Source organism: Parambassis ranga, chromosome 7 (genome assembly GCF_900634625.1).
Source record: "Parambassis ranga chromosome 7, fParRan2.1, whole genome shotgun sequence".
Classification (NCBI taxonomy): Eukaryota; Metazoa; Chordata; class Actinopteri; family Ambassidae; genus Parambassis; species Parambassis ranga.
The window spans coordinates 9,065,322-9,083,841 of record NC_041028.1 but is presented as its reverse complement, the minus strand read 5'-3'; the positions used below and the strand labels follow the sequence as shown (position 1 = coordinate 9,083,841).

At 43.6% G+C, this 18,520-nt stretch overlaps 1 protein-coding gene across 4 annotated transcripts in view; it reads left to right on the top strand.

The window, feature by feature from the left end:
• rarga (retinoic acid receptor gamma a) overlaps positions 1-17,348 on the top strand; it is a 39,788-nt gene extending 22,440 nt beyond the window's left edge. For all 4 annotated transcript variants that reach the window (XM_028410888.1, XM_028410887.1, XM_028410890.1 and 1 more), the window contains 7 exons: positions 11,442-11,590; positions 11,835-11,976; positions 12,875-13,038; positions 13,349-13,525; positions 13,771-13,975; positions 14,067-14,225; positions 14,328-17,348. In XM_028410888.1, the coding sequence (XP_028266689.1) occupies positions 11,442-11,590; positions 11,835-11,976; positions 12,875-13,038; positions 13,349-13,525; positions 13,771-13,975; positions 14,067-14,225; positions 14,328-14,692 (1,361 nt within the window). In that variant the 3' untranslated portion in view covers positions 14,693-17,348. The remainder of the gene's footprint in view (positions 1-11,441; positions 11,591-11,834; positions 11,977-12,874; positions 13,039-13,348; positions 13,526-13,770; positions 13,976-14,066; positions 14,226-14,327) is intronic.
• The last annotated feature ends 1,172 nt before the right edge of the window (positions 17,349-18,520 follow it).

Genomic DNA, 18,520 nt, shown 5'->3' with positions numbered 1-18,520 from the left:
ATGTAGCCTCATTTTGAAAGTTTTGTGTAGCCTGCTGCAATCTGCTTAGGTCAGAGGTTTGTTTATGCTTCAGGATGCTAGATGGATAATGATATTCCTCTCTATCCATGAATTAATAAGTAGATTAAATATTTAGTGGATCAATGGATGAATAAATAAAACTGCTTGCAAACTGAGGAACATTCTGGTCAACTTATTGTTTTCTCTCCCCCCTTCTTCTGCCTCTGACTTCAGACCTCTGTTACTCTAACAACAACTGGGGTTCATTTCCATTCACTTCCAGGGGGCTGCTACTGCTGTGAGAGTGGAGAGGGAGTGTGGGGGGGGGGTGTTTAAGCATGGTATGGAGGGAGAAGTGTGGAAGGAGCTAAGCCAGATATGACCCTGTAAAAAAAATCAGGAGTATGAAGGAGAGTTTGAGTAATCAGATAAACAGTTTTGCTGTGTTCTTGTTACAGGGAGCTGTTTGAACATGAATATGACATTTTTTAGGGTATTTTTCTGTTTGTTAGCCCTCCTGCTTTTTGTTCTTCTTTACTGCCTCTTGGGGGGAGTCATCTGTCTTCATTAATCGTGAAGACACCAGCATTTCAGTGGCCGTCATGCACACTGGCTGAGCTTTAATGAAGATAGATGCCCTGTCAGTGGAAGCTGAGGCCAGAGGGGACTCCAGCCAGCCCAGCCTGCTCTGCTTAGTTAGGGGAACCCTGATGATAACAAGATGAGATTTGTTTATTTAATCAATCAGGCCTCTATGGCCTCTCCTTTTAATCCATTCACACACATGCACACATTTGAAAATTAGGCCTCTGGATTCCACAAGTTCCTTTTTTTAAATTTTTGGCTCTTTGTTCTACAAAATCAAAGATTTTAAAAGTCAGGAGAAGCTGCCCCAGGGGTAAGAGAGCTGAGACTAGCAGAGCAGAGCAAAGTGGAGGCTGGTGTGGTGTACTGTTTCAAGCCCTCTGTGCCCAATAACCTTTGTAAACAAGGCCACCCTATCCCCACACAAGGAGCCATAATGCCTCTCTTTACTGAAGCAGTTGCCCCTCATTGTCCTCATCAATGAAGCTGATGAATTGATGTTTGACTCTGATATCTCATTAAGCCAGCCCAGCTGCACAACAGAGGGACCTGTCTGGCTCTTAATGCCACACTCACACAAGCATGCACTCCGCACACCAAAATAACCTCTGATTTTGTAAAGAGAGTCACCCGGTCCTGTCATAATACTCACTGTGTTTTTTTCTTTTTTGTAAAAATAGTTTGACAAATGCATTTCATAAAACAGAAGAAATCTGAAGATTGACTGCATTTTTTCATAGTCTATGGAATAAAATGTTTATAAATCTTCCACCAAATGAATATGTCCTATTGTCTTGGCAGTAAATCTCCAGTAGTGATAAGTGTCACTGCTGCTGGCCATTAGCCAGGGACAATCAGAGGACTTAAAAGTGTGTGGTCAGTTTTCCTGTTTTTTTGTTCAACAGTAGGAGACCTCAATGTCAGAGGTTAGTCAGAGGCTACGGCCTGGCCAATGTCAGATCTGCTCCATGTGTGGTGTCCTTGTCAGCCTGCAGAAAAGGAGACCCTTTCAACCAGCTTGGCTTGTGTAATGCTCTTAAGTGCCTTATGCCACTGAGCTGGTACTACATCTGAGCTGCCCTACACATAAGGATAATGGACACTGATTTAGTCATACGTCAATGAAAACTGAATTAGTCAACTGCCAGGGAAGCCATTTGAGGGAGCCTATATGCAGGCCGATCTCTCTGTCAATGTTCATTTGTGTAGAAGAATGAGGCAATTATGTTTAGCGGTTCTGTGGGGTCAGAAGAAGGGAAAGTGTGTTTTTCTCACCAAAATACACACACAGGTTGATCTTTTGGAAGACACTTTGGATATTAACTTTGATGCTCACAAATGATACATGCAGGAGCCAGATAAGGCAGGTACAGATTGCTTGTGCAATTTGTCACTAAGTGTGCAGTCACACGCACACACACACACACAGATGGGGGCACCCACCTCTTTGTTTTCCCTTAATGTGCTGTTCAAATGTGAATCGAGGAGCTAATTGAAATGGGGGGTATAGATCTCAACAGCAGTGGCGGAGAAATAAGAGCTTCATGTGACCGCTGGCACATTCTGGCCTGATCATTTTCTCCCTGATAGAAGTCCACAGTTATTTCATTATAATTACAAAAGATTCAATTAAAAGATTAGAATGCCTGAGGGTACAGGACTGAAAAGATATAGTGGTATCATGGTAAGGGGGTGGTCTGAAGGGTGTGTGTGTCTATTTGTATGGGAGAGAGTTTTAATGAGAAATTCTCACCGCTGTCATATATACATAAATCTAGTTGATTGTCTCAAGATTAAGACGTTTAAATGCTTAAGCTGGTCCAAGGTCAGGAAGTCGTAATTGATATGATTGAAGTGGGAACTTTTTTTCTAAAAACATTCATGTGAATCAAATAAATGTACAAAAAGATGAAACCTGTACTTTAATACTTGTTGTTATTGTGTGGCATCAATGTTATTCTGAATTCAACTCCCACAATGCTGCTTATAAACGCAGCTCAGTGCATACTTGCACTGTGTCATGACAATAAAGTGGATATTAAATCTAGTTATCACAGATTAAAGGTTAAATCTTACTAATATAATATTCATGTTATGTATGATATTACATTTCAACATGGAAAATATTTTTATAGCATGAAGCCATTTCCAGTATCAGAACTACTTGTGTTGCAATATCACACCATCTTGTTCACAGATCTGTCTCAGTAATAGCTGAGTCCATTAATAGTCGGTGCTGCCTATAAATAAACAGATTCATTCCCACTGGTGCTTGAAGTTTTTTCCACAGCCCCTCTTCCTATCATTTGAGGTTTTGCTTATGCATAAATAGGAGAGTGCTAACTGCGTGTGTGGAGTCTGTGCGCAAACTCTTATATGTCAACGTATGTGGTGTTTACGGGTCCATTTGGCTGGCGCTGGGCACTCAGACTGCTGTGTCAAATCCAGAGACAGACAATGTGCCAGCCTGAATTCCTCAGGCCTGTGCTGGAATCCAGCTCCACTCTAATAGTAGTTTATAGCCCCTCAGCAGCGTCAGTCACACCACTGTAAATAAATCCACCATGTGGAGGCTGAATCTGTCACCTCCACGGGCTGTTTGTGTTTTCCCCTCCATCTTAAGTGAATTTCACAAGTCTGCTCTACAAGGAATCCTGTCCATTTGTGGAATACTGGATGACAGAACTTATGTGCCAACAGTTTGCCTTTGTGTATGAGTTCTAGCTGAGCACAAAACATTGACTTTTGTAAGTTCTTTCACAATAGTTTGCTGGTCGCAGAGGTATTGTAGCTGCCCACCCTAACACCCATGTCTGGCTGCTGCTATTGTGGCTGTTTACTGAGAACAGCTCTTTGCCTGCCAGGCACATTTTCCCTTGTACAAAGGCATGGGCTGTTGGCAAACTATGTGGGAATGTGTGCAGTAGTATCGCATGCACCTGAGTCAGTTTTATGTCACTCATGAGGATGTGATGTACAGTAGCCAGTCACATGTATGTTTGTTTTATAGCATATATAAGACCATGTGTGTGTCAGCCCAGAGCCCTTTTTGGGCTGAATGTGAGGAGAGCAGTTCTGTTACCACTGTGTTATTGACTGACAGCTTGGCTCGAGTGTTGCTAGGGGCTAACTGTTGTGAGAAGAGGAGGCCTCGAACAGCCGAGCTGGGAGTAGAAAGTCAGATGAGCCTGACTGTCCTCCCTCTGTGTATGTGTGAATGGGTTGTGTTTACGCAGCCGACAGCGTTTGGCAGGGAGTGGTGAGTGGCTGGTGTAGTACAGCTATTATCTGGGCTCAGAGGTGGAGAGTGATGGAAGAAGAGCTGGCCGATAGAGGGAGGAGAGAGAGCGGAGGAGGGAGCCATTGGTGTTGTTTTCTCTTGAACATTAGTCAAATTCTGCCAATGTGCGTATGTGCAACAGCCATGAACATCTTTCTGCAAATGGTCCATGAGTTCATTTGTATATACTTGCATTGGTTCATTTGTTTGTGTGTCTACATGACCATTTCGCTGCGTGGGTCCTTCGGTGTGTGTATATTTTGCCTGTGTGATCTCTGAGGAGGAACAGGTGTGTGTGTAAGCAGACATGCCTGTAATTGTGTCTGGCTGACAGTTTGGGACTTTTTACAAGGAGAAGATGAATGTGGATAACTTCACAGATCCTAGTGTGTGTGTGTAAGTTTATAATTATACATTATGTGAATGTGAAACCAGGTTAGGAGTAGAAATCAGGTTAAGGCAGGAAACAGGACAAAGTGTTCACATCTTGAGAGCTAGTCACTAATCACATTTCTCCATAGCCTGTCATTTCTTTGAACGGAGACTTTTACTGTGCTTTTATGTGCAACTTTTACAGATACTCTACTGTGCAGCTGTGAACTTATTTATTTTACTTTCTGTTTCTGTTTTGGTCAGATATTGGATTTATTTATTTTGGACACAAAGATCCCCAGTTTCGGTAATTCCTTTCCTTTCATCCCACTGCATTGCCTTTTTTATTCTGGCTCTGACATGCACACATGTAAGAACTCTCTTATGCCAGTTAAGTGCAAACATGGTTATTAAATTCTCCTGTGTGAATATAGCCATCTAAATGTTTTTAGAGGTCTTTTTATGGAGATTAGGCAAATTTACTGCAGTAAAAAAACAAGAATGGTGCACACTGTTTCAGCGCCCATGCAGTGCAAGTTTTGCTATGAATCTAAAGAAGTGTATTCTCACTTCCACACGTGACACATGCTCACAAGCAGGCAGGCATGCATGGACACAGGAGGAACAAGCACATGCTCTTCAGTGGCTACAAACTAGCAGATAATGTGTCTCCACTGTAGCATGACCTGTGGCTAAATTGTGAAGCCCACTGCAGCCACCCTGTCATCAAGCCTGGATTTATCAGCTCCTGCTCCACTGTATGAACACCTCACAGAGTAACCAGACAGACAGCCGGTTAGACAGGAAACAATCCGGCAACTGAGTTAGGGGCTGCACGGGAGGATTTATGCCTGGTTCAGGAATGCTGAATGAGTTCATGGTATGCTCCTGTTAGGGGAACCAACTGGATGTACATTACTCCCTTTCTCACTGAGGTATTCATATTTACTGAATGGTTGGTTATAATAAAACAAATGTCAGATTGTGACACTATTCCATTAGGCCACATGGAACTTTCTTCTGTGACGTGAGGTGTCACCAGAGGAAATGAACTGTATGGTTTCAGTCTGAGTGTCTCGTCACTGATGTGACAGCCTCCGCCCAGACACAGACTTGGGCAACTAGTTGGCAGTTGACTGCCAAGCAAACGCGAAAGACTGTGATATGCATCATTGCTCCACCGAACCACTCAAAGCAGAAGTTTCTCAGAGCAACCTCTTTATCTGATATGACTCTGAGTGTTTGTGCCAGTTTTAGGGGACTACCAGCTTTTCATACATATGGAATGGAAATCACTCAGATATCAGGAAGCTGCAGTCATTTGCTGCTCCTTTGCCACTGTTAATCTTTTTTTCAATCTCTGTTAGTGACTACATGCAGGAGAACTAAAAAGTGTTAACAATCAGAAAAGACATCAAGTAGATAGCTGTGACTTGAACATAATTATTGAGTCACTGCAGCACCTAGGTAAGAGCTAGGCAATAACAAGAGGAAACTCTTTGTGTAGTGTGTGCAAACTCTTTGGCATGGGCATTTACATGTTGAGTGGGATTAAGCTGAGTACTCCTACTTGTGGGTGTGCTTGTTCCTTCCAATAGGAGGTTTGCATTTGCACACTTTGGTCTGCGGTGCTTCCCCAATGTGCTGGAGTGAATACTACTGTTGTTGTTTACGTTATCCTCCTTTCCCTCACTTCCTCTGACAGAGCGAGGCTGCAGCCACGGCCCGGCTACTTCTACTTTTGTAGGTTTCTATTGTTGTGGGGAGGAAGCAATAGCAATTGAACGAGCGCTAGTGGCCTTGCCAGAGACAGACAGGTGAGAGCCAGGGCTACAGATGGTGAGAGGAAGTCTGTGAGGACGAGAAACAACCCAAGGATCAAAGCCTCTGGGTTTCCCTCGATGACTGTTCTCCTCTCTCCTCACCTCGCCTGTCTGCCTGCCTCCGCTCTCAGTCTGCTTCCTCGTCTGCCCGTGAGTTGTCCTGTCTTCTTGACATGATCAATGGCCCAGGCCTGTGCTGGATTGCCAGGTTTGGGTTCACTCTCCAGTCACTGGAGGTGAGCTGTGTTCCTCTCTGTCTTCTGGTGGGCAGATGAAGAGTCAGCTGGAGCTCACCACGGGGATGAGGGGGGCAAATTTTTTCCACAGACCTGAACTTGACTGTCTGCTTTCCCCCCACTCTAGTCATAAAGGGCCACTGACTGAAATCCTTCTATTGAAATGATATTTCCTTCAATTTTTCACTCCTTTTAATACCTCCTTCCTCAGGTTTTGTACAAGGACATTTGCTGGGTTCATGGGGGACAGGCAGCTTGGTGGACAAGTTTGTCTGTTTGAAGCCAACTACTGTGTGTTTCTTGACAGGGTTGTGTGGTGTAGGAAAAGGTGGAGGGAGGGGGGGACTGCTGCCAAATGTTGCCTTGGCCGACTCCATCAAGAAAATATCAAAAGGCCCTTTATGAGGTGCTGTAAAGAAGAAAGGGTGTTTTGAGAGCAGCACCAGACTACAAGGGTAATTCCACTTTTTAAAATGTGCCCTGAGGATAGATGCTTATCCCACCTGCTGCCTGCCCTGTTCTGCTCTGCTTGTACACACATTTGCGGTATAAGTATAGAGAAAGAGAGGCGAAGTGAATATGTCATTCCGCTTTATGTTATTTTATTTTATCATTAGCAGGCATCAGATGATGTGTGAGGATCAACATCTATGTATGTGTTTCATGACTTTCTGCTGGTTTTGACAGAAGGGTGTACATTCCTGGAGGTCTGTGTGTGTGTGTGTCTTAATGTCTGGCCATCTCTGTGTGTCTTCACCTCTCAAACCCGAGGCATCTCCTCAATCCGTGACCCTGCTTAGTAGGGCCTCTTTACAGACGTGTGAGTGAATGTGTCTGTCTATCCGTAGGAGTCCAGGTAATGAGCTTTCTGACAGCTGTTGAAAGGTGTTGCTACTGCTCATCACCTTTAATGAAAGCACCCCCCACCTTCCTTGTCACCATGTTTAGGAATTCCTCCTATCTTCTTCTCCTCTGTTTTTCTTCTCTGTCTCTTTCTTTCTTTATTTCTTTCTCAGTTGCAGACAGGTACCATTGTGGGTGCTTGGGGTCTAACTCACACAATAGAGACTTGAAAGCTGGTAGGTGACTCAACTGTGTGCAACAGAGCTTGAACAGAGTAGCAGTATTATTTGACCTGTGGGAAATGTGAGCACATGTAAGAAGGTGTAGCAGCAAGGGACACAGAAGTGCTACAAAAGCCATGACGGAGATCCTGCGGAAGGACTGGTACTGAAAAGAGGAAGGAAACAAGCCTGTTGTGTGGGACCTTGTAGCAGAAGCCTCAGAGTGATGGCAGGAAGACGTGGGCAGAGGAACAGAGAGAAGGAGAGCAAATTTCGCTGGCACCACTGTCAAGGGTGTGGTACTTTCTTTTCCTCTTTCATAAAACTCACTTCTTCATGGAAATCTTTTGGTGTGCTGATGGTCACTTAGTCAATACCCTGCTGTGTTGTAGCCTCTGCCACGGCGTAGATGGCCAAGGGCACCCGCAAAGGCCCCACCTAGTGTGCCAGCAATTCTCCCAGCCCACTGTTCACCATCCTCTCTCAATCTGCTGTCCTTCTGCCACTACTGTCTGCCCAGTGCCCACCCCTCTTTTCACAGCAAGCCCTACTGTGTGCCCCTCTCTCCAAACTGCCTCAAAGTCTCACACTCTTTTACTGCTCAGTGTGCTCGACACAAACACACAAACTTTGCAGGCTGTTGAATAAAGGTAGAGATACAAAGGCCCCACATGCCCATTCTTACAATTAAACCTAAACATTGCTTATTCAACACAATGAGCCACACATACACGTAGAATGTGTTATATATTTTTACAGGAAACACTGGAGCTCACTTGTGCACTGTTACAAACATTGTTGCATTTGCAAGTGAAATAGACGCTGCAGGGCTGGACAGAAAGCTGCCCCGCTGGATGGAAATGACATACACAAATATGAACACAGGTCTACAAATATATCCATACTGTACTTCTTGAGTGCTGTGTTCAAACAGAAACAACCTATGCATTCACTCTCACATGCCAGAACTAGACTTCTGGAACAGTGTCCCACTGAAGATTCAATCACACCAACAAGTCACGTAGACAAAATCTGCAGGCCTATTGTGAAAGAATAGTTGTTACACTGCCAGAATGTCATATGCTGCTCACTTAAAAGGAGTGTGTTGCAATACAAAACAGGAGCTGCATAGTCATGCCTTTGCTCGCATACATTAGAAACACTCCCCTTTCTAGTTGAGTGAACAGCAAGCAGCTTCTGTGTTAGCAGAAACTCCCTTGTTTTTTCAATATTATGTCTTCCCATTCTCTCTCTCTCTCTCTCTCTTTTCCCTTTTCTCTTGCATCTGTTGATTCTAAAGGGACGTTGATTGGCCTGGTTGACTTGGCCTAGAATTTAATGCAATTGACCTAGTTGAAGTCACCTTCAGCTAAACATCTATTTCTGTCGTGTGCAGTTACATTTCACATCTAATGAGGTCGTGCAGAATGATGTACTGCTCGTTCCACTTAGGCTGAAGCATTTGAGTGTCATGTTGGTGGAGCAGATTTTTGTGTGTGTGTCATTTTAGCCAATGAATAGTATACTTTGTCTGTGCATTGTATATGAGCAGAGGATTAGGTCTGGTCAGTGCAGCTGGACCACTTATGCACAGAGAGCATTGCAACAAGGGATTAGGGAGTAAACTGATACTTAGCAGGAAGCAAACAGTGGCCACAACCCCTTCTTCTTTCTTTTCTTATTCTCTTCTCCTCCTCCAAACAACAGCAGCCACCCACCTATCCCACTCCTCTCATCTCATCTGTCCATCATCAGCTCACAGGCCTCGGCCCACGGATTGTCATGCAAATGTTGCCCCAGGCCTCGAAGCCCTGATAAGGAGGGCCTCTCATTTCACAGGGCTTTGTTTTCTAAACAGTGATGAGCTGAGTTGAAGAGACTGGGAAAAGGGGCTCAGGGTGGTTGTCTGAATGGGCCCTCTCACTGTGGCGCCCTGGGGTAAGTGGTGCAGGGGATTTGGATGGAGTAGGCTGAATGAGGCAAAGTCTGGGAGGCGGGTTGAGGAGTCATGTTCTCTGGCAGGAACCAGGTTCAATGTGTTGACAGAGCCTGATGTATTTTCTCTATCATTGCTGTGCGGAGTTTTCTCCAGGATGGACTTTCTCTCTCTGGCCCGCCGCTTTCTTTATCCATTTAGACGGTGTCAATCAGTGTTCGTTACTTGACGCCACATATGGTTTGTTCTTTTTTAATGTGTTGTCAGCGCTTGGTCTGGAGCCTCACATAATAACAGCAGCGATGCTGTTATTATTGCATAAACACAGTGGTTCATGGCACGTTCAGAGGGTTTCTGCTCTCCCACTGACCTTGCCGCTTTGTTACAATCAGGCCATTGAGATGAGAACTGCTGTAGAAACATTCAGTGGGTGTAAACTTCACTTTTAGATTGATTTGCACATTTGGCTTTGGGATTGCTCTAAAAACTAATGGAAAACATCTTTGCCTCCAGCAAAGTACAGCTTTCAAAGGAGGAATTTTCAATGTGGATTCTGAAGAGTCAAATATAAAAATTCATATGAAAAACAGATGTTGGAGCAGCAGGCAACAAATGAAAAAATGTCTGACATATTTCTGTTACTATCATTAATGAGGTAGTTGCAGGCCAGTCACAGCAGCTGTAGCAGGAGTGGTCAACTTGGTCTTGAACAAGACTTGCCCTCAGGAGCAACTGTGTCCTCTCCTCTCCCTTTCCCCCCTCTGCCCCTTTCTCTGTTTTTTATCAAATTCCTCTTTTTACGCCCCCTTTTTTCTTCTTTTTGAAGTCTCTCCTCTCTAGTAAAAAGCCAAGCTGGTGGTTTTTGCCCCAGCCTTGGGTGTGAGAGAGAGGAGGAGGGGGGATTGTAGGTTAAGTTTAGGCAAGCCCTCTGTGCTTTCCATTGAAGGTGCTGGGGGGAGGTGGGGGCAGTAAAAGTTAGAATTTTAGAGCCTCCCTGTTTTTTATTTTATGATTGGCTTTTTTTACGGGCTGGGAGCTACAGCTGGTGGTGTGAATAGCTGCCCAAGGTGACCGAGTCCCAATAAAGTGCAGGCCAGCCGGGCTGGGGCCTCCAGTCCAGCCATGGGACCGCCTTTATAGGCTGCCTTACGAGCCTAGGCCTCTGTTAAAACCTGGCAGGGCTGCAGTGAGGAATTTAGGGCCAGGAAACAAGAGAAAAATAGGGTTTGTGTGTCAGGGGGTGGTGGGATGTAGAGTTGGGGGTTGAAGTTAGAGAGTGACCAAGGGTGAAAGTGCTGAGTGCATGTGTGTGTTGGGGAGTGGGACACATATGTGTCTGTGAGATTGTGCAGGCTTGCATGTGTGACGAGGATCTGGTCCTGTATGTGTGCAGCAGCTTATGTTTCTCGAGGGAACTATGGAATCCATACACAGCGCACATCCACAGGAGCCTATATGGGGTCCACTTTGGAATATAATAAAGTCTAATGTACCATATCAAGTATGTGACTGAAGGAAGCTGACGTCATAGTTGTATGTTCCAATTTAAAAGTCAGAGCTTTTACAGCAACATTGCATGCCTGTGTGTTTGTCATGTGCCTACTCAACATGCCCACATGAGCAGTTGTTAGTGTGTGGAATGAGGAAGAGCCAGCTTTGACGTTTGGCTTCAATAACTCACCCTGTTACCTATTCTTATCAGACAACCTGTCAGTCAGAGGAACTTTTGCTTATTACTGTAAATTTAAAATGTCAGGCAGTCATTTTTCCTTTGTAGGCTCCAGCTCTTTCCAACCCTGGGTAGGATAAGAGATTAGAGCAATGGAGGCCCTGAGTCCTGGACCTTAGGTGGATAAAAAATGCCAGGAAGCTGTTGTTCAGACAGTTTCTTCTAACTTAAACGTTTTGTCCGTGTATCTCAATCCCCCTCCAGGCAAAATGTTTACCTTGCCCTCATAAATCAAATAGAAAAGGGAAAGAAGCTTCTGTCAGCTGTCATATCACTACACTTAGACTAAACTATCCAAGTCTCCTTACATGTGTTGACAAGTGCACATGTGCCATTTGAGTAGTAGCTGAAGGACAGTGATTAGTGACAAATGATGTGCTTATGTTTGTCTTTTTTTTTCTTTTTGTTGCCCACAGCGGTGGAGACCCAGAGCACCAGCTCAGAGGAGATGGTACCCAGTTCTCCATCGCCACCTCCCCCACCTCGCGTATACAAGCCCTGCTTTGTGTGCCAGGACAAGTCCTCAGGGTACCACTATGGGGTCAGCTCCTGCGAGGGCTGCAAGGTGAGAAGAACCTTTCTATAGCCTTTTAAGATTCTCTTTGTTTGTATGTGTGACATGCATCCACAGAAATGCTGGGTTGCAATAAGTGGAAAGGAACAACTGAAATTTAAAATGTGGGGTATTTTTTGATGAACACATAAGAAACAGACAAACAAAATGGTTAATGTCACATCCTTTATTGGATGACTATGTTACTCTCTCTCACGCCCTCTACCCTTCTGTCTGTTGCTTCCTGATGCTCCAGGGTTTCTTCCGTCGCAGTATCCAGAAGAACATGGTGTACACCTGCCACCGAGACAAGAACTGTCAGATTAACAAGGTCACACGCAATCGTTGCCAGTACTGCAGGCTACAGAAGTGCTTCGAGGTCGGCATGTCCAAGGAAGGTGAGACTAAAAAGATAGAGAAAAAGCCATTTCCACACAAGATCATGTGTGTGTACTCAGATGTGTTCATAAGGCCACCGATTCTTTCACTGATCTATCAATGTTCAGTCAGAGACTCTGGGAAAACCTACTCGGTAGAGACAGAAGCAGATGATGAGCCAGGGGTGGTGATCAGGGCGAGGCTGGGCACTGTACCAATCATATGACTTATTGCTTTACAAAATGAATCCGACTTCCTGTTTCACCACAAAACCTCGCCCCTCTGGCCAGCACAGACACTGCTTTCATTCATAAAGACAACACGGCAGAAAAATAAGATTTAGACTTTTGACAAATTTGATGGTGACAGGATTCATGCTGTTTGCACAAACAAAGACATCTGTTTTGTGTCCTCTTTTATTTCCACCTTGTGCGTGTAAGTGGCAGTTTCTTGCCCTTCACAGAGCCCGTGGGACATGTATGTGGGTGTAATGTTTGTGTGGGATGTGTGTTAAGACCGGGATCACATTGTGCCTCTGCTATTACTGGATATCCTGAGAGGAAGGAAAGTATGGGAGGAGGAGGGAGAAGAGGCAGAGAGGGAGAGAGTGGGACTGGCTCATGTGCACCGGTCAAGTGGATAGAGAGATCGACAAGGAAGTTAGCGGGTGATAAGAAGGAGATAGCTGGCGTCCTTGCCGTGCTGAGGGAAATATGTTAATGCTGTTAAAAGCAGCTTCTGCTGTTGCTGAGGTCTGAGAAACACATCCTTGGCAGTGGTGACAAGCACATGTTTTATAGTGTCATCCTAGATAGAAAAAACACAAATGTTCCTTAGATGATCTCTAACATACAGAGCAGTAGTGAATCACTTTGCTAATGACTGTGCTTTTTTGTGTGTATGTGTGTTTTTATGTAGCGGTGCGTAATGACAGAAACAAGAAAAAAAAGGATGTGAAAGAAGAGGTGGTGCTTCCCGAGAGCTATGAGCTAAGTGGAGAGCTTGAGGAATTGGTCAATAAAGTCAGCAAAGCTCACCAAGAAACCTTCCCGTCACTTTGCCAACTGGGAAAATACACCACCGTAAGTCACACACGTATCCCGCACTTCTCTGTGTGTGGGGCAACATTCGATGCCGTCACAGCTTCCAAATTGCATGCAAAGACGTAAATTCAGCGTAGCTTTCCCAACATAGTGGTAGCTTAACTAATTCAGTTCCCCATTAAGCCATCTGTGTGGCCTCTGAATGATTGATGCAACATGTAAATGGATGTTTTTTTCCTTGATTGATGTAAAATGTAAATGTGAGACACACACTCTTGTGCTTGATGCAAACACATCTCCTCTGATACAACATGCTAAACTGTGAGTGTTTTTTCTTGTGTTTCTTCAGAACTCTAGCTCAGACCACCGTGTCCAGTTAGACCTCGGGCTATGGGACAAGTTTAGTGAGCTCTCCACCAAATGCATCATCAAGATTGTGGAATTTGCCAAGCGGCTGCCAGGGTTCACCACCCTCACCATTGCTGACCAAATCACTCTACTTAAGTCGGCCTGCCTGGACATACTGGTGAGGTTTTTGTTTTCCCCTGATGTCCTGTTCACTCACTTTTGTAAATAAATGAATGGGTAAAAAAAATGGTACACTGGCATCTGGTGGTTAAAAGTGGTAGTGCAGGAAAAGCAGAGATAAAGTTGAGCCTGCATAAGAGTAATTGCACCCAAAAATCTTTACACCTTGATATTTTTCTGTTTAGATTCTGCTCATATTTGCCAATTTATTTCACTAAATATTACACTTCCTTTAACTTTCAGATGCTGAGAATCTGCACACGCTACACGCCAGAACAGGATACTATGACCTTTTCGGATGGCCTCACTCTGAACCGGACTCAGATGCACAATGCAGGCTTTGGACCGCTTACAGACCTGGTGTTTGCCTTTGCTGGCCAACTTTTACCCTTGGAGATGGATGACACAGAAACTGGTCTCCTCAGTGCCATCTGTCTCATCTGTGGAGGTACTACACCATACACAAAATTCAGTCAATTGTAAGGAGGAAGTGGCTTTAGTCTTGTGGTTAACATTTTTTTAATATTTTTCCTCTTTAGACCGCATGGATCTAGAAGAGCCTCAAAAAGTGGACAAACTGCAAGAGCCTCTACTTGAGGCTCTGAAGATCTATGCCCGTCGCCGGCGCCCCAACAAACCCCACATGTTCCCACGCATGCTGATGAAAATCACCGACCTCAGAGGCATCAGTACAAAGGGTCAGTAAGAAGACATTAATGTGGGAGTATGATGTAAAAATGTATTTGTGTTTTATTTGTGTGATTGCTAATGATCAACAACACCATGTTTTCTCTTTATAGGTGCAGAGAGAGCTATCACTCTGAAGATGGAAATCCCAGGGCCGATGCCTCCTTTGATTAGGGAGATGCTTGAGAACCCAGAGGCCTTTGAAGACCAGACAGAGAGCAACGACAGCCCACCTCCTCCACCGCCGCCACCACCACCTCCACCGGCCTTGGTTGTGAAGCAAGAAGCCGATGACGAGGATGACAGCTGGGCAACAGAAAACGGCAGTGAGCCATCGCCAGAAGAGGAAGATGAAGATGATGATGACGATGTGGGAGATGAAGAGCGCGACAGGGGCTCGGACAGTGATGGAGAGCCTTGGGGGGTTTTGGATAACATAGATGGGTCGAGGAAAGGCCTTGTCGGGAGGGCGCAGTGAACAGAGCATTTCATATGCATACATTCTTCACACACATGCACACACACAGACACAAACATATACAAACATACAGCACAACCTCACTCACTCTCTCACCTCAAGAAAATGCTGGCCTTTCCTTCCTTTCCCCCCTTCTCTCTCCTTACTGCACATCATTGTGTCCTCCTCAGCGGAGCACAGAAGAGCCTTAAGTGTACAGACACTTCTAACTCAGGCCACACGGTCCATGACAAGTGAACTGCAGAGAAATAACGTCAAGGAGAGGTGACTGTAAACCCTTTGAACTCCTGGTGTAGCCACGAGGGAAGTTGTTGTGACAAAAAGAACATAACCTCTTTGAGAAAGCTAAGCGTTTCTTTTTTCCCCCCACTATTGTTGTTTGTATCTAAACAGGGGAATGGCCAAACCAGACAGCAGAACTGAGCAGTTGATTCCGATGGATTACAACAAGCACATTTCTCAAAAGAAAACAAAAGTACAGGGCAAAACCAAATTGAGTATGCTAATCTTTTGTTTTTGTGTTTATTGCTTTTGAATATTGTTTTATTTTTGTTCTTGGTTTTTGTTTATGAGTAAGTCCATACATATCTATATACCATTATATTTTGTCTTTTATTTGTTATTCTGGTTTTATATATGAATCCTTTAGTCAAGTTTTTTTTTCTTTGAAGAGCTTTCCTGAGAAGATATTCAGAGGGAAAGAAGGGTAATCAGAACTGGCTGGGTCTTCCTTATCAGCTACATATGCTTAGCTCGGGCTTTTTTGAGCACTTTGGCTCACTGTGGATGTCAATGATAATCAACCCAGAGGACTATTTGTTGTATGGCAGTGACTTAATCAGTTTCTGTTATCAGGGACTTGGCATTATTCTATTTTGCTGTTGTTGCAGTCAACATATGCTGTCAATGCAGCAAGTAAGCATTGTTGTGCCAAAGTTAGGAAAAGTCATCTTTTGAGCAAGAGTTTGACTACTGGCAGGGACTCCAGCGATCCTCACAGTGCTTACTCACACATGCACTAAAAATCACATACTCAGTCTGACGCACATGCAACAAACACACACTCCTTCCACTCTATGCTCAGTGGTAGCAGATGTGCCGAGTAGGGATGGGAATTGAGAGTTTCAAAAGATTCAGTCCATCAGAATCGTATGCTTGAAGAGTATTGGTTCCTTTCATAAATGCCGGCATGTTTTTCTGACAATTGCACAGTGCAAAACAACAACATGAAGGTGTCCTGAGTTAAAACTAACAGCAGAGATGAAATGTATGACAACTGGACAACATGGGGGTGGAAAAACCAGCAATATGCATATACATCTTTCTATGCAACTTGAACTTAACTTCCAGGATTGTCATGTTTTTGACATTCTACACTTTTTTTCTACTGTGCTTCTACACTGTGTCAGGCAGAAATAATGTGTGGGTAACACAGAAAATCAACAATCAATAAGGGAATTGATTCTGGCATCAGTATGAATACTATTTTATCAATTCCCCTCCCGATCTGGGACAGAGATTTAGACTTGACCATATATGTAGCACTTTTGTGATCCTCTGTTCAAGTAAGGCACATCTCATCCACACAGAGCAGAGCTACTGTCTGTCAGCAATTTACCAGCATGTCTAGCTGATGAACAACATCAACATACTGCATACAATCAACATTAAAGCACTCCCCGTCAGTAGGTGAATACACACATTCAACACAGAAAACAAAAACATCCACATATAGCAGCATCATAATTATGCATCAATACAATGATTAAAAGGCATATGCAAGCCGAAAGCAGGAATCCTTATGGAAGACATTTTGGAATCAGACTCAGGGCTTTTCAGTAAGGACCAAACCGTAGCTGCTCTCAGGCAGGCTAGAAACAGGCAATATTTATGTGTGTATTCTTGACTATGTGTGGATTCTCAACCCCTCTTTTGTGTAGATAGAAGATGACAAGTCTGAAAAATGGCATGGATTCCAGTCTAACTCCAGAAGTTTGGGATGGACTATCATCAGTTTCATCATCATCATCATCAACGCCTCTGGCTGTGTTGACGCTGGTATCCATGCAGAAAACTGCCTTTTCATCCCAAAAGCCATTATATCATCTTGTCTTCTTTGTGTATATTCTCAGTTTTTTTTTTCGAAGAAGGAGAGAGGAGGATTATGTGTTCTCATGTATCATTTTTTTACTGCCAAATTGACACAGTGGGTTATCAGCTGGAAAAGCACGGCTGATATACAGTACAGAGGTTTTCTGTCTCTCTCTTTAAAGCAATATGAACACTCTTTCTGTAGCAGCAAGAGGCACCAACGTTTGAGTATGGGCTCTTTTATTTCATGTATGTGTGTGTATGTTGGAGCGCGTGTGTCCGTGTGAATGCTTTAACAGGTTTTCAGTAACTGGGTGGATGTCCTCCTCGGCATGGTGCTGTCACACAGAAAACTCTTGTGTGAAGACCTCATCCTTTCTCTCTCTGCTGGATTGTCATGGTGTTAGTGATGGTAACGCAGACAGAACATTGAGATTATGTTGTCTTATGTTTTTTTTTCAATATGGCCAAGGTGTTGTCTATTCTCTGTTTATGCCAACTCTTGTCATACAAAGAAAAGCCATATAAACAGTAAGAGGCACAATAAACTACTTTTGTGAGATTACTTGACTCTTTTTTTTACAATTTCTTCCTCATAAAATAAAATATTTTGTTATACAAATTCCACTGCATCCAAGCATTTAGAAAACACTATAAACAATTATATTTGTGTGACTGTTTGTTATAAGGATGCAACAGTAGAGGGAGCTCTTGCACCATGACTGCAGGGCTTGCTGCATGCAGCAGTGCTCTCTGCACAGAGGATAAGAGCAGGGTCTGATAGGTCAGGAGAGCTGTGGGTGTAGAGGCTAATAAATCACAGCCTCCTGCTGAACAAGGACATCAGATAAAGGTTCCTAAGATTTGTTCACTCTGCAGTTACAGAAGTGAAGGTGGTAGCATAAAAAAATCACCACAGAAATGACTCTTTACTCTAGTTTGTTCTCTGTGCTCTAAAAGTTATGAAGTAGATCTATCTGTGATTTATTTATTTATCAAACAAACAAAACAACAGAGAAACAAAAAGAAAATAATGATTAGTTTCTGCTCCAGATATTAGTTTGACATATGGCCAGTCAGGGAAAATGAAAATATACTTTCAGGCAGTGTAAGTGGCCCAGTGGTTTCAGATTATACTGGACTTGTGTGATATTTGATCTAGTATAACAGAGTCGCTTGGATCCAACACTTGGATCCAATGATGTGTGAAATATTCAGGGATTCAAACCCGGTTCAAAGCCAACTTGTCAGATGTCCAAAACCTTAGTTGTGTAAACTGCCTTTGAAATGAGTAAATTAATAAAACATGGTAGGGCAGCGATGCCTTCACACCAAAAATCAAGAGTTAATTTGTCACAGGTTATAATGTCACCCTGGCCCACATCACTGTCACTTACATGATCACCTTGTCTTGAGGGAGCGGAGATACTCACAATAAAGGACTACTGATTGTAAACATCTCTCTTTTTTCAGAAGCCCATTGTGGGACTCTAAATCTCACCTTGATTTTATTAATAGAGAGCCAACGAGAGACAAAGACAGAGAGAGAGAGAGAGAGAGAGAGAGAGAAGGGTGATAAACAGAGATGAGATTCTATCAATTATATGATTGCTTTAATTAACTATCATTAAAGGAAGATCAATAACACCAGACTGGAATTAAAATAAGGCCCATACATTATACACTATTTTACAAGGAACAATCAAATTGCCTCATATACTGAACCCTGTAAGGTGT